Below are 27344 nucleotides of genomic sequence, written 5' to 3' on the forward strand. Positions count from 1 at the left end.
CCCCACAGTACCTTGCACTGTGCTGGTCTCATAACTTTTCAACATGCTCAGTAAGTTCTTGCTGGATGGCACAGAAACAAGATGCCTATATACAAATCGCCCTTGGTAATTGATAAAAGATTTAAAGAATGCATATTTCCTTTGATAAATATCTGATAAATGCATACTGTTTGGGCTTATCAGCTCAGTTTTTCCTTGTTCCATATTATTTTCTGCCTGAGGCTATATTTAGGTACAACTGGACTCTTTCCACCCCAGGCACTCTTTGGAGGCCAGCGGGACCATTAAGTGTTGCTCCACCCGGGACTGGAACTATGGGCTAGACCACTCTGGCCAGAGCCTCTGGAATCGTGTCCATGGATGGAGGATTTTCACTGCATAAGAAATTCTGGGTCAGAGTGTGGAAGCCAGGGCACATTCGAACTGGGTGCCTTGTCTGTTCTGCAGGCAATGCTAACTTTATCTTTTTTAATGTTTAACTTTTAGAAGGCTTTATTTTTAAGTAGTCCCTACACCCAACGTGGGACTCAAACTCACAACCCCGACATCATGAGTCACATGCTTTACTGACTGAGCCAGCCAGGCTCCCCCAGGCAATGCTAACTTTAGAGGGCCTAGGCCTGGGTGAGCAAGAGGGGGTGTGGCAGTGATGGGTGCTATTGGTTCAACAGCATCCACTGAGCATGGAGGAAGCTCATTCTCTCTCTTGCTCCAGGTGCTGGCCAGGACATTTCTCATGATTCCAGATAGGGGTTGCGACCCCCAGAGCCCCTAGCAGTGTTACTCGGCGTCCTCAGTCTTCTCCCCGATGGACTCTTCTTAAAAAGTCCAGTAGTGCTGCCGACCTGCCGGGCTATAGGTTAAAGGCCCAGCTCTCCTCCAAAATTGCTTTCCTTCTACCAAGAGGCCAAATTCACTATGGATCCCTGGGGTGGAAGTTCCCTAACGAGCTACTGGATTCTATCTGCAATCTCACTCTACATTGGGAAACTGAGGCAGCATTTACTGAGACAGCTCCATGACCTTTGTTTCCATAGCGAATGGTCCTAGCAAGGACCTATAAGTCATAACAAAAGACAGTTTTATTCTCTGTGAGGAACTCTAAGTTCCTTAAAGGCAGATTCATTTCTATATCCACAATACCCACCACAGATACTCAAAGACACATGTGGAGTGAGTGCAGGATTATTTAACCCCCACTTACCTGGGAAGGGGAAATCTGAAGGCCCATTAGGGCCCCACAGGGTGAATTTTTATAACTTCTGGGGCATTTGGTCCCTGGGGGACTGAGGTGATAATCTCAGGGACCTCCGGAGGAGAGGGCTAGCGTGCTGGGAGCCCAAGTGCTTCAGGCCCTGTCTGAAGACAGGGAGACAGAGAGACCTGAGTTTTTCGTTTGTTTGTTTAAGACTTTATTTATTTATTTGACAGATAGAGAGAGAGAGAGAGAGAGAGAGAGCGCACAACCAGGGGGAGTGGCAGGCAGAGGGAGAAGCAGGCTCCCGGCTGAACAGGGAGCCCGATGCGGGACTCAATCCCAGGACCCTGGGATGGTGACCTGAATGGAAGGCAGAGGCCTAACCGACTGAGCCACCCAGGCGCCCCAAGACCTGATTTTGAACCCCAGTTCTTGTTTGCATGAACTCTGTGACTTAGGGCAAGTTATTTAGCTTCTCTGAGCCTCAGTCCCCTCCTCTATGGAATGGGAAGTGCTTAGCCAAGGTGCTCCATGACAGTTATTGATGTCCATCATCTCACAGGGGGAGATTCTCCTCCCATGTTCTGAGATCTTGAGAGAAGAAATTCCAGAGTCTTCAGGATCCCGAGGCCTTGACGGAGTACCTGCTATGTGCAAGGTGATGTGCGAGGTGCTGGAAAGACAAAAAGAAATATGATCTTATCTCTTTTCTCAAGTGGCTCATACTCTGTTTGGGGAGGCGAAACATAGTCACTGAGAAAGCAAAATCCCAACCCAACCCACCGCCCTAGAGACAGCGTAAGGTTGATCAAGAGTGACAGCAAATGGGTGACACCATCATTATGGGGTGGAGGCAAGAGGATCTCTGCCTGTGGGGGTGGTCTTTCTGCTCAGAGTCCATTGTCTAGTCAGAAAGTGCTCGCTTTGACCTAATCTTTTAATACTCATTCATTTCGCTCAACAAATACTCATTAAGTCTTTTTGTTGTTGTTCCAGGCTCTGTGCTGGGAGGAGCTGTGTGGTTTCTGCACTCAAGAGGACTTCAGTTAAGAGGAAGACACGGACATTGAACATATAATGCCACAAATCGGTGCATATTTACAAGTTGTTATCAGGATCAGTTAAAGTGTATATAACAAGGGGGATCAATTTAGTTAAAGAACCAACGAAAGCCACTTTCAGGAAGTGATATTTAATTGAGTTCTATGAATGAGTAAGAGTTAGCCAGGCAAAGAGAAGAAGGGAGGGGAGCATTCCAGAAACAAAACAAAACAAAACAAAAATGAAAAACCCAGCCTGTGCAAAGGCCCTGAGGAGCAAGGGGCACACAGTTCAAGGACATAAAAGAAAGCCAGCTAAAGGAAGAAAGGTGAGGTGGTCAGGGACCAGATCACATAGAAGCTTCTAAGTTGTTAATTTGCTTTTTTTCCAAATATGAAAGAAGGACTGGCTGCAGCAAAATCCCCTGGGGTGCTTATTAAAAATGAATATTTGGGGGCCCCATCCCCACTGAAAAAGGTATTTGTTAGTATCCTAAAGTTGGGAAACCACTTTTCTGGGCCAGATACAGATTTCAGTGACAAATTGGAAAGGTTTTAAGCCCTTGCCCTATTAGATTTGTGTTCTAAAAGGGCCACTCTGGCTTTGGAAGGGTGCTGGGATGGCGGCAGGAATGGACCTGTCACAGAGGCAGCTAGTATCTCAGGGGAGGGGTGATTTGGTTTAGACCAAGGGGTGGGGTGGCGCTGGAGTGGACTGATTCATGAGATACTTTGTAGGAAGAACCTTTATCATTCATTACAGAAACATTTATTTATGTCATTTATTTTTCTGATTAATACATGATTGTTGCAAAATTTCAGAAATACCGAAAGATGAAGAAAGCAAAAGGTAAATATTTTGGTATGTATTCTTTTAGACTTTTTAATGTACATCTGTATTCAGACATTTGGACCTAGTTTGTTGTTGTTTACAAAAATGGAACAATTCTGTAATACCTGATTTTCAAGAAAACAGTGTATCACGAGCATCTTTAGGTCAATATAGATATATATAATTTTTGATGTCTCAATGGTATTCTGCTGAGTGGATGTCCACTAGTTTCTCTGCCAGTCCCCTACTGATGACTATTTAGGTTGTTTCCAACTTTTCACATCAGTATAAACAACCGCTTTCCATCTATACTTATTTTTGAACATCATACTTATTTCCTTAGAATAAATTTTTGTTAGTGAAATGACTGGGTCATTGACACACTGTCTAGATTTAATCACATATATTCATATTGGGTCCTTAGGGGAGTTGTAGAGGAGGATGGCATCAGTCAGGGACCGGAAGTCTTCCTTTTGAAGGCCTTGAACTGTTACAGCCATACCCTGGCCTTTCCCAGTCTTTTCTTTCCCTGGCAAGGATGCAATGTGTGCGGTCGCATCTGGTGGGTTCGGGACCTGTCCCAAGCAACCGCCCCCAGCCTAGCCCCCTAGATGGGGCCTCCGCGGCCCTCCCAGTCCCTAGGAATCCACCCCCAGTTGCCCTCCCCCATCGCGGGAGTACGTGTTAGGGAGACGCTTAGGCGGGCAACGATTGCACCATCCACGGTTTGAAAAGGAAGTCGAGGAAGCGCAGGGAGGAAAGTCGAGCGTCCCGAAGGCCAGGGCCCACCAGCTAGACCGGGTCCCCTGCTGCGCTCCCTCCACCACTACTCAGCTGGGCTCGGATCCCGTGCCTTCCACCCCCTCCCCAGCCCAACCCTTCGCGGGGTGCCGGCCCTTTAAGAAGCTGTCACGGTGGCGTTGCTGGCCCCGCCCGGCGGGGAGGGCCGAGAGGGAGGGGAGGAGTTGGTGGTGGCTGAAGCCTGGGGGGGGGGGGGGAGGGTGCGGGGGGGGGGGCTGGGTCTATTTTTAGCTCTGGGTCGGGTCACGTGACGAGAGTGACGTCTCCGAATGTTGTTGTTGGTGGCGGCGGTGAGCGGAGCCGGAGGAGCCGCCGCAAAGATGGAGGAGCCGTCGAGGAGGCGCTGCCGCTGCTGCCGCCGCCGCTGCTGCCGCCACCGCCCGCGAAGCCGGAGCTCGAGCCGCAGGGGGTGAGCGCGCCGCACCACCCCAGATCCCATCTCCCCCGGGTCCCCGCGACGCGAGGCGGCGCTCCCTCCTCCTGCCGTCGCTGCCCGCGAGCTCCCCGCGCGCGCGCCGCGCTCCGCGCCCCCCTTCCTTCCTCCAGGCGCCCGGTGCCAGCCGGCTCCCCCCGGGAGCATCGCCAGCCCGGGAGCGGGGCCTCGGGGTTATCGCGCGCGCCCCTCCACGCCCCTCCCGTGCAGGGGCGCGTTCCCTGCAGGTGAGGGAGGGGCCCGCCTTCCCGCGACCCGCACCCTCAAACGGCCCGGAGACCGGCGGGGGCTGCCTGATTTGCCCCTTCCCGGGCGGCGCGTGTTGCGTTGCAGAGCGACTGGAGCCCTGCACCCGGATTCTATGCAGACCCCTCTTCGCTGGACACTCCTTTCTTGGTGCTCTGAGGTGAGGGGCGCTGCCCACCCCACAGCGCTTCCACCCAGACCTAAGAACGCATCCTTGATTTTGTGTCCTTGACTTCCGTGCGTGAGGAGGGGGCCTGCGGGCCCACCTTACTTCTCTCTCCCATTATTCTCACCCCCTTCCCGGTGAGGCGTTATTGCGTTTGTTCCCATCCTCTTCTCCGTCTGACACCCTGGAGCCAGGGAGAGCTGAAAGCTCCCCTCCTTCCTGTCTGGGGTGGGTGCCCCCCATTTTTAATCCCGGGTCTGTATCTCATAAAGGCAGGGACACTGCTTGTGCCTTTTAACTTGAGGGAGGCTGCTTCCCTACCCCACCCTTCTCTGGGGCCCCGGGGAAGATGAGCACTGGCTGGGTGATAAGTAATTAATTTGGGAGTCTGGTTGTTGGGGGGCGGGGAGAAGTGGGGAAGGTAGAGGTGCCTCATTTGGGGAAGAGGGGGCCACCTGGTACCCCCACTATTGGCCTTGTGAAACGAGCTGTGTCCCCCAAGAGGAAGGGTAGCAGCTGCAGTTACTTTTGAGGGGGTGCTCAAGAGACCCACCGATCTGCCCGTGACCACTGTGCTTCTGGGACCTGGAATTCGTTTTGGTGATTGGGGGTGATGGTGGTGATGTTTGGGTTCACCGGGGAGGGGAGGAGGGTGCCAGATGGGAGGAACAAAAGGAGGCAGAGGTTGGGAGATCCAGGAGTCTTGGCCAGAGGCACTCCTGACCAGACGGCCCTGCAGGACTGGAGCCGGGGACTGGGTCTTGCCCTGGGCCCCTTCAGGTTCAGAGGACTTAGGTAGAGAGGGTCCTCAGTCCTAGTTCCAGGAACCAGAGCCCCTGCGATGAGGGCGAATAAGTTGAGAGGCTGGGCTGGGCTGGGCTGTGGATGGTGGGTGAGCCATGTTGGGGGCTGCCTGCTTCTTCATTCCAGTCTTCTCTCCTTCCTCTCTCTCCTAAACACAAAGCTTGGGAGATCTTAGTTCGCCCCGCCCCTTTTGAATCCTCTCTTTGCGCTGTTGTCCCCTTGGAGTTAAATCTGGCCTCTGTTTTGACAGGGCAGGTAGGGGTCTTTCTGAGTTAGAGGGGTGGGCCCCCAGGATCCCCACTCTGTCCTGTATACATGCCAGGGACCAGAGAGACAGATACCAGGTGCAAGTTACTTGGGGGCAAGGACGGAGGACATGTTATCTCTGTGCCAGCCTCCCCTTCCTCCCCAGCGTATCCTTCGGAGTAGCTGGGCCAAGTCATGGGGGTGGGGGGCAGCAATATCACATGCCCCACCCACTCCAAGTAGCTGCAGAGACAAAGGTTTGCTTTTCCTTCCCTAGGGGTGGCATCTTAGTTGTGTGTTTAGAAATGGGGCCTGGGGGTGGGGGGGTGTAGTTTGTGTTTCTGCATAAGGGGGAGGGGGATCAGCTATAGGAGCTTGGGGGGTGCAGTCGGTGCCGAAGTACCAGCTGCTCTTTAATAATTAATTCTTCCTACTCACATCCCTTTGAGGAGGGATGTCTGGAACACAGCATCAGGCTCAGCCAGCCTGCTAGAGGACGCACTCCTGTTGGGGGGGGGAGAGACTGCGAGGGGGGGGCGGTTCTTGGCATTTTTGGAGCACTGTCGCTAGCTCATGAATGAAAACCTGATGCAGCCCATGAGGGGGCCTATTGTAGTCGACTTTGGCTAATTAAACTTTCTCTGCCTTTCTTCTCCCCTACCCCACCTCACCCCAGCCCCCGCCCCAGTCCTTTTTTGAATGGGGACCCTGTCTGGTAGTGCTGGGGAGGGGGTATGGGTCTGCCTGAGGTTTTAGGGCAAACAGACCCGGTCTTCTGCCCTCTGCCTCCACCTCCTCCCTCCCTCCCCTCTCATTCCCCCCCCCCTTTTTTTTCTAGAAATAGCAGCCTCCTCCATCTGGCTTGTGCAGATGCCTGGAGCTGCGTCTGAGCAGACAAACAGAAATGGGCCGATTGCAAAAATGAATTTGTCAGCCTGGTGCCTTTTTTCCTTTCCTGTTCTCTCCCCCTTCCCTTAGTTTGGGGCCTGGACATCCAAGTCAGCCACCCCTCCTGGCTCTGATAATCCTGGGCTTCTGGTGGCCCAGCCTGGGGGAGGCACAAGGTGGTGGAAGCTCTTGGAGGCCCCCCGGAAAGTGATGTGCCATGGTCCGAGTCAGGAGGGGTTGAAATGGGAGGTCTTTTGTGCCTTGGGATGGGATATGTGGGTTTGCAGCTCTCTGATGAGGACTTTGCAACAGATCTCTGGTTCTGGGCCATCTCAGGTTCCCAGAGTTTGGTTCAGACCTCTCCCCTGGCCATCTGTGACCTGAGGAGGGGACCCCAGGCTGCAGTGCTCAGGACTGGGGAGAAGGCTGCCTGGTGGTGCTGGAGTCCAGGTTCCAGAGAGGCCCTCGAAGGGACACCTGAGTCCCTAGGAATTGTGAGGGAGTTTTTGAGGGACAGATACCTGCAGGGCAGCACTGTGAACTTCTGGCCTCTGGGTCCTTACGTTGCTTCATGTCTCCTTTACTTGTCTGCCCTTCTCCTCCCACTCTCTGCCAGAGTTTTTATTACTCATGAATGGGGTGGGGGTTTTTTGCCCTGCCTCCCGTGGTCTAGCCATGAGCTTGTAGGGGGAGGTGTACCAGGTTTCCCTCATTCCATGCCATCCTGGCTGAAGGTCTGGGGACTGGGGGGGGGGGTGTCTGCCTACTTGTGATGTCGTGGAAGCCAGGCTGCCCACTGGTTTGGCATCTACATGTTCTGTCATCCAGAAGTGACACTGCTCTGGGCCCCTGACCGCCCACCGAGACCCTTCTGTAACTATAGGCAACAGCGGAATTTTTACCGGAGGAGGGACCAAATAACCAGGTTTTAACCATTCCCCTGTCCTTTTCCCCCTTCATGCCCCACCCCAGACAAGAGGCTATGCTTGTCCTGATTAGGCAGTGAACATTGCTTTGTTTCCCAGCGAGGCCCCCGTTCACTCAGGAGGCTTGACAGAGGTGTTGGCAGACACCCTCTGCAGGTGGATGGGGGCCCAGGGGTCCTGCTGCATCCTGCAGGGTGAGGAGTATGGCCTACTTGAGTCCTGACCCACATGGAATTCTCGGAGCCCCTCCCTTCCTCTTCTCTCCAGGGGGTGAAGATGATGGGGGCTCGGACTTGATCTTAACTTCCATTTTTGTGCCATCGAGGCTCTGCCCCTTCTGAGTGCCATGCTGTGGAGGTGCCTTTCACTGAGGAGATGGGCTGGGCCACTCAGGCTGCTGGGAATCGTGGGAATTTCTGAACCTGTGTTCCCCAGCCCACGGGAAAGGGTGTGAGCAGGACTGGGCGCCAGCCCTGGGGTGGGCACGGGCTGAGCTGCCTGCCCACGCGGGCCCTGCCAGGGCACCAGCAGCCCCACCTGCCACATTCCTGAGCTTGGCCTGAGCCCTGCGCAGCCTCTTTTGTCCTTGCCTCACACCTGTGCCTGCCAGGAGCAATCCAGCCCCTTCACTCTGCCTCCTCCTAACTCCCCATCTGAGTGCACCTTTCTCCGACTACAGAGTCCAAACCTTGTGGGTGAAAGCACAGGCAGCAGGCCAAGAAGACTTGAGGTCTTCCGCGTGTGTGTGTGTGTGTGTGTGTGTGTTCGTGTTCCTGTGTCCCAGCCATGCCTGATTCTGGCTCCTGGCTCCAAATGGACTGCACTCCTGGGAATCCTTGATGAGAACGCAAGGCTTACTGAGAATTAATCCTGCCAGGAGGTGGGGCTGTCCAGGGAGCAGAGCTGATTGCCGGTCCCTGGCTGGGGGAGCAGAGTCAGGACTTAACATCTAACTCCTTTCAGCTTCAGTGGATCACTCATGCTACCCCCCTTTCACTGCGTTATTGGAGGGCCTGCCGTCATTTGGACGAGAATGAATGAGGTCATGTCTGGGGTGGATCATGGGCCTTTTAGGGATGGGCCCAGGTGGGTGCCTGCGTAGTGTCTGAGGCTTGAAGACTAGCCATGGGGCTGGAGGGAGGTGAGCAGCTGAAGGAGTGGGGACAGGCTGGCAAATTCACAGTCCTGTAATACTGGGACATCCTCCATTACTGTGATGGTCTGGGCAAACCTACCGTTGGGGCCTTTGTACAAACTGGGAAAAGGTGTCCTTTACTCTGGGTGGTCTCAGCCTGGATGACCCATGGCTTGGCAGGCAGAGCCCAGGCTGGTTTTCAGACCTGCTTGCACAGGGCACAACCTGTCCGACACACACAAAGCCCTGGGCTTGGGCCCTGGACCCCAGTCCGGGGAGTGCTGGATGTGGGGTGTCTGTCTCTGCCTTTCCAAATTCCTGGAAACAGCATGGGTTATGGGTAGAAGAGAGGCGCTTACCTTCTTCCCTGGACCCGTTGTTGAACAGGGGAGATCAAGGCAGAAGCATATCACAGTTCCAGAGTGGGGTGGCACAGGGCTTAGGGAGGAAGGAGAAAGTGACACCCTGTCTGAGAGTCCCCGCTCAGGCGGCTGGGGCTGGGATACCAGTTTCTCCCTTACCTTTTGCCAGGGACTCCAGCCCCACATCTCCCCACTGCCACAGACAGAGTTCAGATCTCCCTGCGCTTTCTCCTTTCATGGACACCCAGTCCCACGTCAGGCACCCAAGCGGGTCTGTAAGGTCTCCCCACCTGGCAGTGGACACTGTCACCTGAAAAGGAGTTTGGGTGTGGCTACTGTAGCCATTTCCCTTCCTTGAGTGCTGGCAGCCTCACCAGTTAAAGAAGCAGCCAGGGTCTGGCCAGTGCTGCTGCTTTCCTCTGCCCCCCCTGCCCCCACCCCCGGGCAGGTGTCCCTCCTTCTCTTCCCCAGGTGTAAACCAACAAGCCCCGAGGTCTCCTTCAACTCTGTCAGATTCCTGAGCTGGGGGCCTCTAACCCTGCTCCATCTCTCCCTAGGGATGCCGCTCTGAGTGCCTGACTGCCTCGCCCCGAAGGATGGCCTCTGATGGGCATTAGAGGCACAGCAGCCCCGGGCTCCTGTCCCGTCCGTCTGTCTGTTATCGTCTGTCTCTCTTGACATCACCGCAGCTCCACCCCCTCCCATCCCAGCCCCCAACGCCAGCTTCCTGTGGGCCCAGAGCCGGCATGAACTCTCCCACCGAGTCGGGTAAGAGCTGGGAGGCCAGAGAAGGGCACCCTGGGGTGGTTTTGGCTGCAGGGGGCTGGGGGAGTTTCCAGCCCAGACCAGCTGACCTTCTGGGTCTGAGCTGTAAGGGAACGAGGGGGTCAGGAATGGAGAAGCATTTCGAGAAGAGGACCGAGGCAAACCAAAGTTACTGACCGAGGGGTAGAGCTGGAAATTGGTGGGCTGACAATCCAGCCTGGCCCCAGGAGGACACGGGTCCGACTCTGTCCCCATGCCTGCCGTCTCACCTCGGGGGGCCTGCACTTCCAGTTCTGCCCGGCCCTGTTTGCCAAGACGGGCAGGCCGGAGAGGGAACGTGTGTCCCTGGATGTCTCTGGGCCGGCCAGGGATGATGTTGGAAGGTCTCCTACAATAGCTGAAGCCAGCTTCCTTTCTGTGGTGGTTCCTTCTCTTCCTGGTGGAGGTTTCTCTCCGTTCCATGCTTTTTTCTTAGGGGAGGTTTGCAGGGTCTTTGGCCTCAGCCTTTGTTGGGATGTGTGGTACTGGGAGGGGGGTTGTGTCAACACGTCGGTAGAGGAGTCTCTGCTCTCTCCTTTGAGTCTGGGTAGACTGCCCCTTCTCTTCTTGGGCCGGGGACATGTGGATGCCTAATCTGGGGACTTTGACTCTGCGATGTCCTATTCCCCTCTGCTCCTAGGAGGCTGCCTAGTGCTGCCAGAAATAGTCTATGGGTGGGACCCCAGGCAGCTTTATGTATGGGTGGGTCTGGGTGTATGCCCGTGAGGATGTGTCCAAGTGGCCTGAGCCGGACCCTCAGGAGTTTCCCAGGAGGGTCACGGGTCAGTGTGGTCAGAGTAATAACTGCCTTCTCTCCCCGGCTGGCTTCTTCTGCACAGTCTTAGAGGGCCAGAGTCTATCTTGTTCAGCTTTAACCCCCCACGGCCCAGCCTCACCCCCACGAAGGAGTATTTTCCCTTCTTTTAGGGATAGGGGAACTAGGACCTAGAGATGAAAACCCGTCTGTAGGAAGGAAACGGCATGGGGGGCGGGGGTGGATCCAGGCTGCCTCCCATCTCATTGCTTATCAGCAGTTTGCTGGACCTGATGCTTGCTCTTGTGGGGACCCGATGCTGGTGCTCTGTGGCGGAGGTCCTGACAAGGCTCCTGGGCCTTCCAGTAGACCCAGGGAAGCTGGAAGCTGGTGCAATTGTTTGGCTTTGTGCCATTTGTTTTGGTCAAGCTTGTGCCCCCTCCCCTTTGTCTCTCCGGCATAACGTACTCAGGGTGTGGCCGCAGGCAGAGTAGAGGGCCAGCTGGTGAGGGCTGGACTCTTCAGACTCCCCAGGTCAGCTTCGCCTCATGACCCCCCCTTCTGCAGGCTTTGCAGTCCCCCTTCGGAGCCTCCCACCTCTGGCCTTGCCTTCATTCAGCCTGGACGGGCTATGGCAGGAGGTGGACACGGAGAGGTCTGTGGGACTCCGGGGCTGGGGGTGGGCTGTCAGGCTCTGACTTTCTGCTTTCTCCTCTGAGACTGGTCTGGCCAAGGGAAGGGAGAGGCCCGGTGGGTTCTCCCCAGTCCCTGGCCCACCTCTGCCGGACACTGGCAGCAGTGCCAACGGCTCCTTTCCTCTGAGCTACTGTGCTGACCTCTCTAGGGGCCGCCTACAGTCACACCGAGCCTGGGTCAAACCGTGGGCCAAGGGAACAGAAACTGCCCAGAGGCATCTGACGGTGGCTTGGGAATGACATTTCCCAGCTTTGGGAATTTATTCCCTTATAGCGAGAGGCTACAATAATCAACCTTGGCTAGATGAGGTCACTGGGTTGCCTTTCCAGATGCTGATGGTCCAGGTTCCTCTTGCAGCCAGTTCTGCCAGGGCTGGTGGGAGTGTGGTGGTAGATGGAGGTGTCCAGCAGCGGCAGGAGCCAGGCAGCCTGGGGGGAGGGCTGTGGAGCCCCGCCAGGAGGGGCCTTGGGAGCGGGGCTTGTAGAGTTGGCCTCACCTCCTGGCTGGCTTTCCAGCTCCCCCCAGCAGGGGGAGATGCTGTCTTCTCGTGTTTGGAAAGGAGGGAGAGAAGGAGGGGGCCAGATACCGGGAACCTCATTTTAGGACTGTGGAGAGGCCTCGGAGCTGGGATTGTGGCTTGGGGGCAAACCTCGGAGGCTCTTCCCATCCAGTTTTCCTGGGGCTCCGGGGCTGTGTCTCCTTGCAGAGGAAGAGCTGCTCTGGGCCGGGGAGATGGCCACCTTCCACACAGCTCTCTTTTCTAAGGGGCCCAGCACCTGCTATTCCCAGAGCTCAGAGAGGTGTCTGGGCTGGGGCTGCTGGTACCCGGCGCCCGGCCCAGGCCTGGAAACCACGTGCCTTTGGACTCCATAGAAGTAAAATGAAACCATAGTTGGGCAGGTGGGGGTTCACCTTGCTGTGGATACCCTGAAGGAAGCCCCAGGAAGAGCATGGGGCCCTGGGGCTGGGGAGAGAGATGGGAGTGATGAGAATGGGTAGTCCCTAGGACCTGGGTGCCCTGGCCCTGAGCACCTCGCACCCTCTTCTGAATCCCCGAGATTCGCCCCTCTTTCCTCAGGGCACAGAACAGCTCTGTTCCCTGACTCCCTCAAGTTCCCTCAGTGTGGGAGCTTTCGTATTTGGCAAGTCCTTGAGTATCCCCAGCATGCCCAACCCTGAGCTCAGCCTGTGGGGAAACAGAAGAAAAAGATAGGATGGTCCATCCCTGCCTTCCTAGCAAATGAGTCAGTGAGAGAGAATATCCTGGGCAAGGGGCGGCAGGCAGAGAGAGCAGTTTACTTGTGGGGCTCACCCCTCCTCCCCGGGGAACGGGAGCTGACTGACTTACCTCTGGGCTGGGCTGAATGCCAGCGTTGGACCCGACTTGCCACTTTTGCAGTCTTGGGAGTACAGGCAGAGGCCATCGATGGGGCTGCCTCTGCTTCCCTGAGAAGGCCACTTCCTGGTGTCTGGCTTCTCTTCAGGCCAAAGGGGGCTTGAGGAGTGAGGCTTTCTTTCTTTTTCTGGAACTGGTCATTTCTGCTCCCCTTAGTGGGATTAAAGGACTGACAGAACCTGCCTCCTGTCTGGGCTCGGCCTGGCCAGGCTGGAGGAGCTGGCCTGGGACCTGGGACCTAGGCCTGCTCTGATCTCTGCCCTGTCCTCTGTGCCATTGCCCAGAAAGGAGGGCAAGAGTGAGGCCCGCCGTGGGAGCCAGGTTCGGATGGCGTCAGGGCCCCAGGAGGAGGCGGCCAGGTTCCTTAGCCCCAGCGTGGGAGGGGAGACAAGCTTCATGACAACACCTGCCTGCCCAGCACCTCCTAGCACGCTCCACACTTTCTCTCCTTCCTTTTCCCAGGAAGGAGGGAGGGAAGGCAGCTGCCCCCTCTGGGTGACCAGAGAAACTGGGGCATGGGTGTGGGGTGGAGCCAGGAACCTCGGCGTCCTGCCTCCCAGCCTCGGGCTCATGCTCTGCCTCTGAGCCCCCGGGGAAGGCAGGCAGCCAGCCCCAGGAGGAGAAAGTGGGTCAGTGCGGGCGTGGGGCGGGGGTCTGGGAAGTGGACTCCTGGCGTCCCTTCTCCACTTAGATGCCCCCTGGCGCTCCTGTGCTCACAGTAGGTTGGGATCTGCTCCGCCCTCCCCTTCGCTGCTTCATCAGTTGAAAGGGATTGAAGGCTCAGATGGGACAGTCAGAGGCAGGGTCAACCCTGAGGGGATGTGAAAGAGGCCAAAGTACGCGTTCACGTTTTTCTGGGACTTGGTTTCAGAAGAGAGGGTGCAGCCAGCACCTCGCACAGAACCTGGCCCCTGGAGGCTCCCGGGTGGTGCTGACGGGCTCCAGCATGATGGGGCTCAGAGGGCAGGAGAAAACTGGAGGGCAGGCAGGCCTGACGTCTCCGGGGCCCCGGGGCAGCTGGCACCCCCTGCTCTATCCAGGGCACTCCTGAGCCAGCCCTTGGATTTTTATTGCGCACAAAGAAGACTTGCTTTCTTCTGTTAGGTCAGGGCCTTACCCCAACCTTTTGTGCCCAGGAAATAAGAGCCTGGAAGAGCTCAAGGAGCCAGCTTTGGGCTCTTCCCCTCCTCCAGATTTAGAGGGTTAGGAGGCCCGAGGCCAACCTCTGAAGAAGGGAACGAGGTCATTGTGGCCTGGAGGGCATGGTGCTCGCTCCCAGTGGAGTTCACACACCCTGTGCGTGGTGGGTGCTCTGGAAGATTTGTGGGATGACACATGGGAGAGCTGGATGGCTTGGGACGAAGAAGACAAATGAACCACAAGGAGAGGGGCTATAAAGCGGGAAGGATGGAGGTTAGACATTAGGAAGGCCTTGTTGTATCACTTGAATCTCAGAGGAAAAGAAGACACTTGTCCCCACCCCAGGCCTTGTCTCTGATCCTCCCCTGGAGGATTCTGGGAAGTGCATTGAGGATTGTCTGGCTGTCTGACACTGCTTCCCACTTCATGCTGTTACGGGAAGTCCTAACAGTGCTGGGAACTGCCCTGAGGCCCAACAGGGGTTGGGTGCCCCATCTCCTGGGTACACCTATCTTCCCTTAGCAAGGAGTTCTCTTTCCTTGGGTTTCTGGCTGCTCCAGGTTCTGGGGGCCCTGCTTTTGAGTCATTGTAACTGATGACTTCCTCTCCTCCGGAACAGGGCTCCCTACCATACTCTCCTGTGCCTGGGGCAGGCAGGGAGAGCCAGGACAGGGCTAGCCAGCCCTTCTGGTTGCTCCCAGCGTGGGTGGGTGGAGTCCTGAGCTGGGAGGGGCTGCTGCCCCCGGCTTTCTGGGCTGCCTTGAGTCTGCTGCCCATCACCCCGCCGAGGGGACCTTGGTTTTCTCTTCCCTTCCTCTTTAGAGAGTCTGGTTGGCCAGGATGACGTTGGGGCAGGAGGTGGTGAATGAGGTCCCCAGGCCCACCCTGGGGTGTCTCCCAACTCCAAACCCCCGTGGGGAGCACTGCTCCCTCACCATTTTTCTAGAGTCTACCCTGGCAGAGAAGCCGACGCTCTAGACCTTTGTTCAGGTCCTGTTTTCCACCCCCCACCCCAACGTACATCTTATTATAGAAGACCAGCTAGTCCAGGGCCTGGGAAAGCCCACTTCTGCCACCTGCCCTGTCCCTGTGCTCCCCCCACCTGAGGGCAGGAGGCCCCTTTGCTGTCCTCCCTGCCTGGCGAAGCCGGGCCGCGGGAGCCATGGCTACCGTGTCCTTGGTTCGCCAGCTCTTCCAGGGCTCCCAACAGGAGGGTGAGGTCATCCAGTCCAGGGAGAGGACAGGTGTCCCTGGCTCCAGGCCTGGAGTTGGGGGCAAGGAGAGGCCAAGAGGGGGCTCCAAAATAGCAACCGTGACATCAGGAAGGGGGAGGGGGACCCAGACCCAGGAATAACCAGGCTATTAAAAGGTTCCAGTGAGGTCAGGGGGCCAAGTGGGATCTCTGTACCAGTGGGAGGCACAACCTGAGGAGAAGGGACGAGCCAGCAGGGTAGGCAGGTGTCACCAGTCCTCGTGGTGCACTAGCCCGAGGTCCCATCAGGGCCCCAGGAGCCTGGGCGGCTGTGCCAGGCTGGGAGCTGGGAGGGAAGGGCTGGCCCCTGGCGGCTTCTTGCGTCTTCTTAGAGGGGCTCCAGCCTCACGTCTGTTTCTCCCGGGGTGCTGGGGGGTCATCTTATGTGTTCATGGAAACCCTGGGGCAGCTTCATGTGCTCCTTTGTGTAGGAGGCAGTGGGCTGTGATGGTTAGCACTCAGACTGGAGCCTCAGACGTCCCGGCCTTACCATTTAAGCAGCTGTATGACCTAGAGTGAGTGACTGCAGTTCTCTGCCTCAGTTTCCCCACCTGCACCTATCTCCTGAGGTCATCGTGCAGAGTAAATGAGGTGACGTATGTGCTGCTGCTAGCGTTGCACCTGGTACATTGCCAGGGAGGAGCTGCCTGTGCTCCCACGGTGGGCAGGTGCTCCCCGGTCCCCTTCCATGGTTAGGGCCATGGTTAGGGCCAAGCTTCCTGGAAGGAAGCTGAGCAGCCCCTGGAGGCGACACCCCTGATGGGTAGGAGGAAGCTGCCATTTAGCTGCTGCTCTGGGGTCTCCCTTCTGGTTGAGGGGGCGGGGAGGCACCTTCCAGCTCTGAGGGAGGACAGGAGTTAAGTCAACTCCCATCTGGCTGTGAGGAGGACTCCAGGAAAGATGTGAGGTTAGGCCAGGTGGCCCTGTCTGCCACCCTCTCCCAGACCCTTCTGCTTTCTTTACCTGCTCTGATGGCGAGAGGGAACATAGAGATGGAACCTGGCTTTTGGGTCTCCAGCCCCTCGCCTGCCAAGAACAGCGCCAGAGCGGCTCCCAGACACATGGGTACTCCTGCCTGTGCCCTTCCCCGGCCCAGCCTCTGGCCACCCGGCTCCGCGGCCTTGGCCCTGAGTGCGGGCCCTCCCCTGTTCCCATCCCCCTGCCTGGCGCTTCCTCCTGGGGTGGAACCGCCTCCCCCCCTGGGGCCTCCGCCAGGCCCGGGCTCCTGGCAGCCGGCCGGCGGCTCCCTGAGCATGCTCCACCTATTTATAGCCAGGGCCCTCCCCCAACTGCTATTTCAGTCTCCTGCCAGCTGCCGGCGGCTCATTCGGGAAGAAGGAGCAGGGAGCCAGGCCCAGAGCTGTCACCCAGGGCTGGGAGGGAACACAGAGAGCCCGCCTGCCTGCTGAGCTCCCCTTCCTGTCCCCTGAGCGCTCAGCCATATACCGCGGCTCCCGGGAGCTGGGGGAAGGCCGGTGGTCCGATGCCCCTCTAGAGGAGAGCTGGGCCCGCCGCTCCGGGGCCTCCTGGCTCCTCCTGCTGCCAGGAGTGCCCAGGCCGGATGAGGCGCCTCCCCATAGCCCGGGTCCCAGCGGCAGTGGCCTAAGGGAGCCCCTGAGCAGTGAGGGCTCCGCCCGAACACCTTTCCTTTGGCCGACTTGCGCCTCCGGCAGCCCCCTCCCGCCTCCGGCGGCCCCCTCCCTGGCATGCTGCTGGTGCCCAAGGCTCAGGGGCTTGTGGAGATGCTGCAGACCATCTATGAGACGGAATCCTGTTTCTCAGCAGATGGGATGTCAGGCCGGGAACCATCCTTGGAAATTCTGCCTCGGACCCCTCTACACGGCATCCCTGTGGCAGGTAAGTGCCTCGGTGTCCCCGCCTGCCCTCTGCCATCGGGCATCCTTGTCCCTGGGGTTGAGCATCTGGCTCCAAGCATCGCCCAGGTGGAGTCCTGCCTAGATCTTTGTGAAGGGCTTTGTTGAGAGCATGGGCGGTCAGGGGAGCCATGCTTACTAAGGTGGGCTTCCCTGCTCTCCCTGGCCTGAGCCTGCCTTCCCGCCATGCCCTCCATCTGCACTCTGCTGCATTCTTGAGTCTCTTTGGCCTCCGGCAGGGTGGGCATAAGCTGCTGGGGGCTGTGGATTACCGGAGGATCCTGGCCTAGTTGGCACTGTGGTCGGAGGGGAGGAAGTGGGTCAGTGACCTGTCTCCCAGTGGCCCGCTCCCCAGGTCTGGGCAGGGGAATAAGCCGTAGTCGAGTGTCCAGAAGGTTCAAGGCTACCCCAGCTCCTCTGGCTGGGCTCTTGGGGGCATGTGGCTTCTGCAAGTCCGCAGTCAGGCGTTCCCGGGAATCCGATGTGATGCATTTGTGGTGGGGGCAGGTAGAAGCTGGCAGCTGGGATGTCAGGGGTCCTGGCTTCCTTAGCTGCCCCATCTCTCCTTCCCTCCGGCCTTGGTTTCATCCCCTCTCAGGACGGTGAAGGAGTGTTACTCCGGTTCATTGGGGCTTGAGGACCCCCTAGGCCTGCCACCTTCTCAGCAGGGACATTTTTGGCTCTTGGCTGGGGGTGGGGTCTCCCAGAGCTGGGCCACTCCCTCCCTCCCTCCCAGGAACCTGTTGGCAGCATCAGGCCTTTCTGGCACAGCCTTCTCACCGGGCCGGCACCACAAGATGCTTCTTCCAGGGAGGGGCCTGCTGGACCCATGCCCGCTTGGTCCCTCCTGGCAGTGGCTTGGCACTTGGGTGTGGGTGTCTGTGTGCCTCTGCACGGGGAGCCTTTGCCTCTGGATACATGGGTGTGGGTCCCAGGCTTTGCATTGGAAGGTGGGAGCTGGGTGCCTACGCACGTACCTGTGATTTGGCTCTAAGCCGTCCAGGGATAAGGTGGCGGATGGACTAAGATATGTCAGAGGATGAATGTTTTGGGAAGTTTTGGAAAATCCTCGGAATGAGGCCTGCCATCTGCCTGGGCAGTGGTGTCCCCATAGTCTCCTAGGGTAGGGGCCTAACCCCAGGAGCCAGCCCTGCAGGGTGCCCACACAGGCCTCTGGGATGGGGGCATGGCCTCGGAGGTCAGCCGTGCAGGGAACTGACACCATCCCCCCGGGAGGAAGCGTAAACACAGAGGACTGCTCTAGCCGTGGTCTGCTGGAGCCCGTGGCTGTAAGTGAGGGCCCTGCCTGCTGACCCCTGCCCTGAAGCCTCTGAGAGTCAGGCCGGTCTGTTGGAGGGCAGAGGGCTGACTCGTGGAGTCTTGCTTGCAGGCAGCTCTCCCCCATCTGACAGATGCCGTACCGGTCCACCCATCCTGCCCTTTCCCCTCGCTGTCCCTTGCCTCCCAGCAGCAGCTGGCCATTGGCCTGAAGTTTCCCCCTCAGCATGTTCTCTTACCTTCTTTCAAGTTAGACCCCAGAAGCCTTGCAGGCTGGAACCCTGCTGCTCTCATCCCTTTCCTAAGGCTGCCTGTCCCTGCATAGACCTCCCCCCATCCCAGCCCCTCTCTCCAGATCCCCATGCCCCCACCTGCCACACACACACACACACACACACACTGCCTAGCCTTCTGATCGGTGGTGTGGTCCATGCTGGCAGGAGGGAGGCGTGAGTCACCTCAGCGGCTCGGGGAGAGGGCTAAGAATGTTCCCCCTGCGCAGCTCTGATGCTGTGTCTGTGACGCGGCTGGGGACAGATATAGGCCTGGAGCTCGGCTGCCTTGTTTTTTTTTTTTTTTTTTTTTTTTGGACTCTGGAATGTAAATAGATGTTTCAAATAGAAACGCTTTAACCTTTGGGTTAAAAAAAAATCCACCCCGGATAAACACGGCCATGAGGGCCCAGGCAGCCTGGTGTTCCCCCCCCACCCCCGCCTGCCTCCTCTCCCCATCTCTTGATCAGTCTCCAGACAGGATGCAGAAGCCTGTGGCTACAAAAGCAGGTGTCCAGGGACGCTTCTTGGGCAGTGTGTGTCGCCAGGCCTCCCCAGCTCGAGGGGTTGGGGAACGGGGCTTTCCGGGGTGGCTGTCTACCCTGGACTCTGCCTACTCCGCCAGCGAGTCTTTGGAACACTATTTTAGGGCCATCCTTTGCTCCTTGGACTGTCTTGTGCACGGCCATTCCGCAGCACCATGCCTGGCACATGGATGAATGAATGTTGCTTTTAAGGGGCTGGTGTCCAGGGCTGAGGTCAGGATTCCTGGGTTCTATTCTGGGGCTTGGCCCTCTGGGTGAACAGACAGATGTGGTGAGTTGCCCCAGTGGGTGAGCCAGAGTCTTGGCAGCGGGAGCCCCCCTCTGTACTGTCCCTTGATGAGGGGAACCGATCGCAGCTTCTCATAGTGCCATAGGGGTCTTCCTTGATGGATGGGGTCTCTGCCTGGCTTCTCCACAACAGCCCAGCACACAGTGGGCACCCCCATCATTCAGGCCTCGTTGCGGCCTAGGGAGCCTCGGAGCTCGAGCTCCTGTGTGGGATTCCCAAGGACGCAGCGCTGGGGGATCCCCTGTTTCCCTTCTGTGGGCCCTGGATTCCCCTGCGGCGTGGACTGGGCAGCGCTGATGCTTGGGCATTGTGCAGGATTCTATGAGCAGACATGGAGGAGGAGTCTCCTTTCCCCGGTGAGGGAGGGTGTGAATCCTGCTTGTGCCAGGAAGGGATGCTGCGAATGTTGGGAAGTGCCATGGGGTTTGGGTTCGGTATTGGGGTTTCCCCTGGATAGTCTTGTTCACGTTCTTCAGACCATTCCAAGCTTGGCTGGGTGTGTGGGTGTGTAGGTGGAGGGGTGTGGGGAAGGTAGGAAGGGCGAGGCTCAGCTGGGAAGGGAGCTAATAATGTCCTAAGTGACAAGGGTGTCAGGTGCTTTCCTTACCTTGTCTCTTTTAGGAAGGTATTATTAGCCGTGTTGTACAATTGAGAGGGATCAGAGAGGTTAAGCAACTTGCCCAAGGTCACAGGGCAAGTGACAGCTGGGATTTGGATTCAGGTCTCTGCGTAGGGCTACTGCTAACCCACACAAGTGTTCCTTTGTGTACAGTTTTTAGAGGTGGCCCTTCTTCTGGGCGGATGCTTCTTGCCAGAGCACGTGGCTCAGCCACCGCAGCGTGGGCTAGATTTCAGCCCCAACTTGCCCCTTTGGCTGGGTGTCCTTGTGTAGCATACGGTCTGCGCAACCTGGCTTTGTGCCTCCTGAGTGTGTGCTCCTCGAGAATAGAGACCAGTCTGGCTTTGGGGGGGCTCCTGAGCTCTCTGAGAGGAGACCTTGTTTTCTATGAATAGTGGGAACCACTTGGTCCGCTCTCTCCCTCCCTGCAGGGAATTTAGGGGAGAAGGGGGCACAGGCACGAAGTTGAACACTCCATCCCATTCAGACGGCCTCCCCTGCCCCCATCCCCTCCTACTTCATCCCCTCTTCTTGTTTTTGAGACCCTCAGCTGTCCCTTCCCTGCTGCACAGCTGCCAGACAGGAAATCAGATTAACTGTGTCCACACACACAGCTGTAACAGCTGTCAGGCTGGAGGCAGAAATGAGTGCAGCCAGCCTGGGGACACTATGAGAAAATAGTTCTCAAACTTTCAGTTGTATCAGAATTACTAAGGGAACGTATGAAAGTGCAGAGCTCCAAGCCTTGGCCCCTTTGAAGCGTTCGGCTTCTGTAGGGCAGCCCAGGAACCAGCATTTTGGACACATGTCTGGTGACTCTGATGTGCTTGGAATAAGGGCTGTGTGGACAGAAGTCGTGTGGATGGGGTCATGGGGCCTCGCAGCCTGCCAATGGACGTCACCAGCAGCCCTGGAATGCCTGGGCAGGCTCTGGGATTCCTTGGAGCAGGGTGGACTGCAGAGGGAGGAAGGCTGTCACCCCAGTCAGAGGCAAACCCAGTCCCCAGCAGCCTGGTGGTCTGCGAAGGGAGGATGTCTTGAGACGCTGGGCAGCAGGTGTCTAAACCCCAGCTGGGGTGGGGGATTATGGCAAGTGGCCAGGTGGGCAGGTGGGCAGGGCACCCTGCTGGATGCTCAGGGCTGGGTTGACCTTGGGGAATGGAAGCAGAGCCCCTACCCTGGGGCCCCGGCTGGCCACCCCAGGTGTGGAGTGAACAGTCCCGGCAACAGCTGCAGGCTTTGAACGAGGAGTGTGCCTTTTAGCTGCCTCTAGCTTGGTGCTCCAGTGTTTCCTGGAAATGGCCAGGCTGGAAGAAGTGAGTCTGTTTCTCCTGCAGATAGCAGCCTGAGATCAGTGCATAACCCTGTCTTCCCCAGCGAGACACTTCGTGCCTTCTGCCAGGCCTCCGCACCCCTGAGGCTTAAGGTCCTGCAGAGGCATGGTCTGCCTTGAGGTTTCTGGGGGTTCTAACCACTCAGCCCCCTTCTCTCCTGCGCTCCTGGGCTCTGGTGCCCTGGGGCCGACTGGATGTGCTGTCTAGACCCCTGAGTCCCTCATGCAGAGTTCGGCTCCTCACTCCATCTCTCATTAAACGCAGGAGCAGCCCTCAGGGTTTCTGCTGGTGTTTTTTAGTGGGAGGCAGAGAGTCAGAAGACCCTGAGTAAGCCATAGCCCCTCTGCCTCCTTTCTAGATGCCGTGGGACAAATCTCTTTCATCTGTGGCCTCCCCGGCCTCTGTCAGTTTGGGAAGTTGAGTTGCTGATCTGCAGGCCCTTCCTGCACGGACGTTCTAAGAGCCTCTGAGGTCAATTGCACATTGCTTCTACCTTTCAAAAAGAGGGGCCTGGGAAGATGTGGGGTGGCACTGGGCAGAGAGCTGTCACAGTGAGGCTGGAGACCAGAAAAGACTTTCTGACTGCTTGCGGTTGCGGCCCCGAGAGCAGGGAGAGAAACTTGTGCGCATCTGTGCTAAGTAATGCTTCTGAGGGACCGGAGGGACGCCACGGCCGTGGGCTGAGCCGCAGAGGACAGAGCAGCCCTTCTTGGAGGTAGCGAGGCAGGAGAGACAGCCTGGATGTGCTGTGGTTGGGAGGAGGCTGTTCCCAGAGATTCTTCTCGCATGCTGGGATCTAGCTGCCGGCCACTCCAGTGTGTGCTGCGTGGGGCCCATGCACGGGCCGGGCTTTGATCGGGACAGGACCACAGAGTGACCTCGGAGCGGTCTGAAACCAGAGAGCTAAGGCCTCCTTCTGGCAGAGGTCTGAGCTTGGCGTAGTTCTAAGTATTTTTTTTTTTTTAAAGATTTATTTATTTGAGAGAGAGTGAGCGAGAGAGAGCAGGGGCAGGGGCAGAGAGAGAGGAAGCAGACTCCCCACTGAGCAGGGAGCCCTACACGGGACTTGATCCCAGGATCTAAGATCATGACCTGAGTCAAAGGCAGATGCTTAACTGACCGAGCCACCCCGGCGCCCTAAGTATTTTTTTTTTTAAAGATTTTATTTATTTGAGAGAGAGAGGGAGAGAGGGCGGGCATACAAATGGGGGAGGGGCAGAGTCAGAGGAAGAAGCAGGCTCCCCGCTGAGCAGGGAGCCCATGTGGGGCTCTCCATCCCAGGACCCTGGGATCAAGACCCGAGCCGAAGGCAGATGCCCAACCAACTGAGCCACCCAGGTGCCCCGAGTTCTAAGTATTTTATTTCACGCACTTTAGAAACATTTTGAGAAGCGGTCCAGAGTCTTCACTAGACTGCCAGTGGGGTCCAGGACACACACAAATATCAGGAGCCATTAGTAGTAGCCCTGACCAGCCACCCCTGAGATCTTCTTGGGCCCAGTGCCAAGCTCCCCTGTGAGTCTGCTCCTGAGCCTGAGAGCCCTGGGAGGAAGGTACTAGCCTTACTCCCATTTCACAGATGCCCGCATGGCGCACAGAGGGGTGCTCAGTGCCTTGCGCTAGGAAGTGGCGCAGCCTGACTCGAACCCTGGCGTTCTTTTTCCTCCAGAGCCGTGGCTCTTAACCATTACGTGATGTGTGTCCGCTTGCATTACGTGAGGAGCTGTGAACCTTGCTAGGTGGGAGTCCTCGCCAGCCTGCACATGGGGAAATACTGTCTGAATTGTGGTAGAGCCTGTTGAGCCTGCATTGGCCTCCCCAGTCACGTAAGAGCCCGGAAATAGATCATGGGAAACCATCCTTGGTGGGGAGGGGTCATCGGCGTCACAGGGAGGAGTGTGAAATGCTGCTCGCTGCCTCCTTCCAAAATCCCTCCAGGCCAACAAAGGGACAAGCGCCTTTCCCCACTCTCCAGAGGGACAGAATGAGGTCGTTAGACATTTAAGGAAGCTGCTGCCCGCCCAGCCTGCTGAGGGAGCTCCTCGGGGCTCGGGTGCTAGTGGAAGGCGCTGCCCTCCTGGGCGGGCTGCCAGCACATTGCTGTCCGGTGCAGAGGGCCTGGGGTGCCCTGCGGTGGAACCAGGCTACTTAGCTCGTGTTTGGAGGGTGTGAGTCCCTGCTGGTGAGCTGCTGGGCCTGCGAGGTTTGGTTTCCACGTCTGTGCAGAGGGGGGGCCGAGGCATGTGATCTCGAAGGCCTTTTTCACCCTGTCCCTTCTTTCAGTAGGGTAGTTCCTTCGACCCAGGGCGTATCTGCAGAGGCCTTATTTTTTGTCCTGTGTAGACACTGCAAACAGCTCAGTGCACCCCTGTCTCACACTCTGCATACCCTGGGTCCCTTCCTTCTCCCCTAGCCTGGGAGCGGGGTCTTTAAAGAGCCAAGCGTCGCCTGGGGGGCTCAGTCATTAAGCGTCTGCCTTCGGCTCAGGTCATGATTGTGGGATTCTGGGATCCAGTCCTGCATCGGGCTCCCTGGTCAGAGGGGAGTCTGCTTCTCCCTCTTCCCTGCCTGCTGCTCCCCCTACTTGTGCTCTCTCTCTCTGTCAAATAAATCATGAAAATAAAGTAAAATAAAATAAAGAGCCAAGCGTTAAGCTTTTTTGGTCTGTTGGGCGGGTCTACACACTGTGCTAGCCCCTTCCATCTCGGGCTTCCCCAGGGGGAAGGAAAGGTACCATTTCCCTGCTGCCAGGGTTTGGGGCACGGCGATTCTGGAACTGGTGATTTCTCCACTCAAGGGCCTGGAGCCGGCTTACAGTATGTTCAGAGCAGGGGGAAGGCTTGGCCTTGCCCTCGGGCAGCCGGATTTGTTTTTTATTTTGAACCCTTGTTCCCGAAGGTGCTGCTAAAACCTGCTCCTCGTGTCCCAGAGCTCCTGCGTCCTTGGGGGCTGCGTCCCTTTGTCTGGACACTCTTTTTAGTCTCAGGCTGTGCTGGTGGTCGTCCCAGAGGTTGTCCTGTCAGCACCTGCCTTGTCTCCGCCTGAGGAGCCAGCCTATCTCTCCCCAAAGAATCTGCAGTGGGAGCCCCCACGGGGCTGATGGGGTTCACGGAGAGGTGGGAGGCCCAAGCGTCCTCACTAAGGTTTTGGCACTGCCCAGGTGGGCCTCCGAGGCTGGGCAGGTCAGCCCCTCGTGAGCCAGAGCCTGGTATGCGTGAGGCCACTCCAGAAATACAGTCCTGCCTACTCAACTACCTCAGCTGGGGCTTCTCCACGGAGGCCGTGTGAGTCAGTCTTGCAGAAGGCTGGAGGACAGGATGATATTGCCACTGTTTCGTAAGGCCACCACTCCCAGGAGGAAGGGACAGAGGTCCTCAGGAGTAGAGTCTGGAGCAGGGTAGACCTGGACCCTTGCAGCTTCTCTCTCTAGGAGGTGACGATCGTGGCCATCTGACTTCCTCTCGATTCTCTACAGCGCTCTGTCAGAGGGAGGCATGGGGGGCTCAGGGCCTTGCCCTCCTACCTGACCCCTCTGCTGGCCTTTCAGGGGGCTCTTTGCTAGCCGGAGTTCCCGGCCTTGCCTCTTATGGAGCAGTGCCCCTCAGCCTACTCTCTTCCTTTTTCAGAGGTCCTCCCACTTTCTTGGTCCACCAGGAGGCGGTCGAGAGCCTCCTCCTAGCTTGACACACGCATTTCTCCTTCCAGGTGCATGGTGCTAATGGTAGCCGTTGCCACCTGCTCTGCCCACGCCAAGCTGGCAGAGGGCACAGATCCTTTGGGGGGGGGTGAGGCTAGCCAGGCTGTAGGTTTTGTGTCCCGCAGCCTTCATTCAGGAGGCTCTGTGCCTCCCCCACACCCTTTCCCTGGCTCCAGCTGCTCCGCCATCACCCCTTCCATCCTAGAGCCAGGTTGTGACCTGGCAGACCCCTGGGCTGCCACATTCTGTCCAGGCCCCCACGGAGCCTGCAGATTAGCATTGTCTCCTCGGCTGTGCTTCCCGCTTGCATGGGAACAAGGCTGTGTGGCGGAGCCCACTGGCTGCCCTGCCACCTGCATACCAATGGGGCTGTGGCTCCCACTGCAGCCGGGGCCTAGCCTCTGTGCCGCGGTGGTGGCTGTGTGGGAGCCCTAGTGGGAGATTCCCTTCGCCCCAGCCTGTGCCCTCTCTGCAGGTCTCCTACAAGGGAAGCCAGTGCTGCTGGCGGCAGTTCTATCCCAAGCAGGGTTATCTGCTGGGAGCCAGGAGCACTTGGACCCCTGCCCTTCCCTGGGCGGGCAGGCTGGCAGGCATCCGGCTCCTGTAGCCCCAGCACTGCCGGGAGCAGCAGGTTGAAGCCTGTCCTCCTCTTGGCTGAGCGGTCCGAGTGCCACGGGCCAAGCCAGACTTGCCGAGGAATAGATAACTCTCCAGCCAGCCTGGGGCTTTGCTGAGCATTTCCAGGGCTGGGGAGACCTGAGGTTGGCTGCTGGCTCCTTGCTGTCACCCTGCTTTGCACCCTGGATGGGGTAGGCCACCTCCAGGAAAGCCCTTTGCAGGGCCCTTCCTCCTGGTGCCGGGGGAGGACATGGGCTGGGAGGGAAAGTGAGTGAGTGTGTGTGTGTCTGTATATGTAGCCCCACCCTCCTGGCCACATCTGGCCACTCCTGCAGATGTGGCTCTGGCCTCGTGGCCGCAGAGTCGTCAGTGTGGCTGGCGGGCAAACCACAGAGGAATGTGCCTAGCAGTGCTGGGCGGAGAAGGGGCTGGGGGGGACCGAGCTATTCTGCTCAGGCTTTACCTTCCCACCCCCACCCCCAGTGGGTCCCAGAGGCTGTATTCGGGCATGAGGGTCGTAGCAGGGCCTTAGCCTTCAGCAGGCCTGGCCCCTGCCTGGGTGACACTCATTCAGTGTGGGTCCCCCCGGAGAGATCCAGGCCCGTTGACTGCACAGGGTGTGGAAGCCTCTTAGCTCAGCCCTTCGCCCCCTCCCAGCTCCCTCTCCACTCCCAGTGACGGTCGATGATGGATGGGGGCCTGGGCAGAGAGCTCTGCTCACGAGGGCCAGAGACACTGGTAGCCACCGGGATGTTGGGGTCCTTCCTTCTCCAGGCCCAGGCTGGAGTGGGCTGCCTTGCCACAGGAAGGTCTTCCCAGCTCCCTGTGGCCTCCCTGGGCTGGAGTGAGAAAAGTGAGGGCTTTCTTTGGAGAAAGAAATGGAAAAGAAACAAGGTGGGTCAGCCCTGCCTCTCTCACTTCCTCCTTCCCAGGCAGTGGGTAGCTTGCCTTCCCCTTCCTGCTGGAGTCGGGAGGCTCTGTGGAGTGTGGGCTGGGCTTGGGGCTCCCTGCTGGTGTGGTGTTTGCCCAGTTACCCTGGCAACAACCGGGCAGTGGTGGGGAGTGACATTCAGTGACCAGAGGACAGTGTACAGGGATCAAGAGGTCGAGACCCATGCTTCCCATAAGCCTATTGGAACATTTTCCTCTCCCTGGGGCCCCTGAGCCCATTGTCCACGTGGGGGCCTGGACCCAAGCTCTTGGGACCCAGCAGGCTGCTCTGCTCCTTTTCCCCTCCCAGCCGGTTCTCCCTGAGACTGGAGTTCTGAGATCTCTGTCTGAGCTCCAGCCTCTGCCCCCCCCCATGCCGTTACCCTTCTTCCTGTCTGATTCCCTTTCCTGTCTCCTCCTCCCACCTCCTCCCTGCACCCGCCCGCCCATTCTCTCGTTCCCCCTCCCCCCAGGCACAGCTGCTGTTTGGCTCACTCTATATATAGCGGCATTTTCAGGGTAATTACAATAAAACTGTTGAAAGGAGATAATCCAGCAAAGGAAGCAGAGTCTGACTCCCAGCCCCCTCCTGTCCCTGGTTTGGTGCAGCCCTGCACCCCCTTTCCCTGAGGCCTCCTGCCCCGCCCCCCATTCTCACAGCCACTCCTTTCGGCCCCATCTGCCCCAGCTGGGTGTGGGGCAGAGAAAAGGGGAGAGGTGTCCAGAGGGTCCCCACAGGTCTCTCTTGGGTTTACTAAGGGCCCTGGCT

General features: G+C 57.8%; 1 protein-coding gene across 7 annotated transcripts in view; it reads left to right on the top strand.

Moving 5' to 3' along the window:
- The first annotated feature begins 4129 nt into the window (after positions 1 to 4129).
- Positions 4130 to 27344, top strand: part of HDAC5 (histone deacetylase 5) — a 35833-nt gene continuing 12618 nt past the window's right edge. Inside the window, exons 1-4 of one of the 7 annotated variants that reach the window (XM_057317797.1) lie at positions 4130 to 4280; positions 4638 to 4710; positions 9635 to 9845; positions 16902 to 16976. In XM_057317797.1, the coding sequence (XP_057173780.1) occupies positions 9824 to 9845; positions 16902 to 16976 (97 nt within the window). In that variant the 5' untranslated portion in view covers positions 4130 to 4280; positions 4638 to 4710; positions 9635 to 9823. Of the gene's footprint in view, positions 4281 to 4637; positions 4711 to 9634; positions 9846 to 15691; positions 15711 to 16429; positions 16977 to 22999; positions 23157 to 26419; positions 26540 to 27344 lie in introns of those variants that run through there. The other 6 variants (XM_026512697.4, XM_026512699.4, XM_057317798.1 and 3 more) reach the window with 6 other exon arrangements.

The sequence above is a fragment of the Ursus arctos genome, unplaced genomic scaffold, assembly GCF_023065955.2.
Source record: "Ursus arctos isolate Adak ecotype North America unplaced genomic scaffold, UrsArc2.0 scaffold_24, whole genome shotgun sequence".
Taxonomy (NCBI): Eukaryota; Metazoa; Chordata; class Mammalia; order Carnivora; family Ursidae; genus Ursus; species Ursus arctos.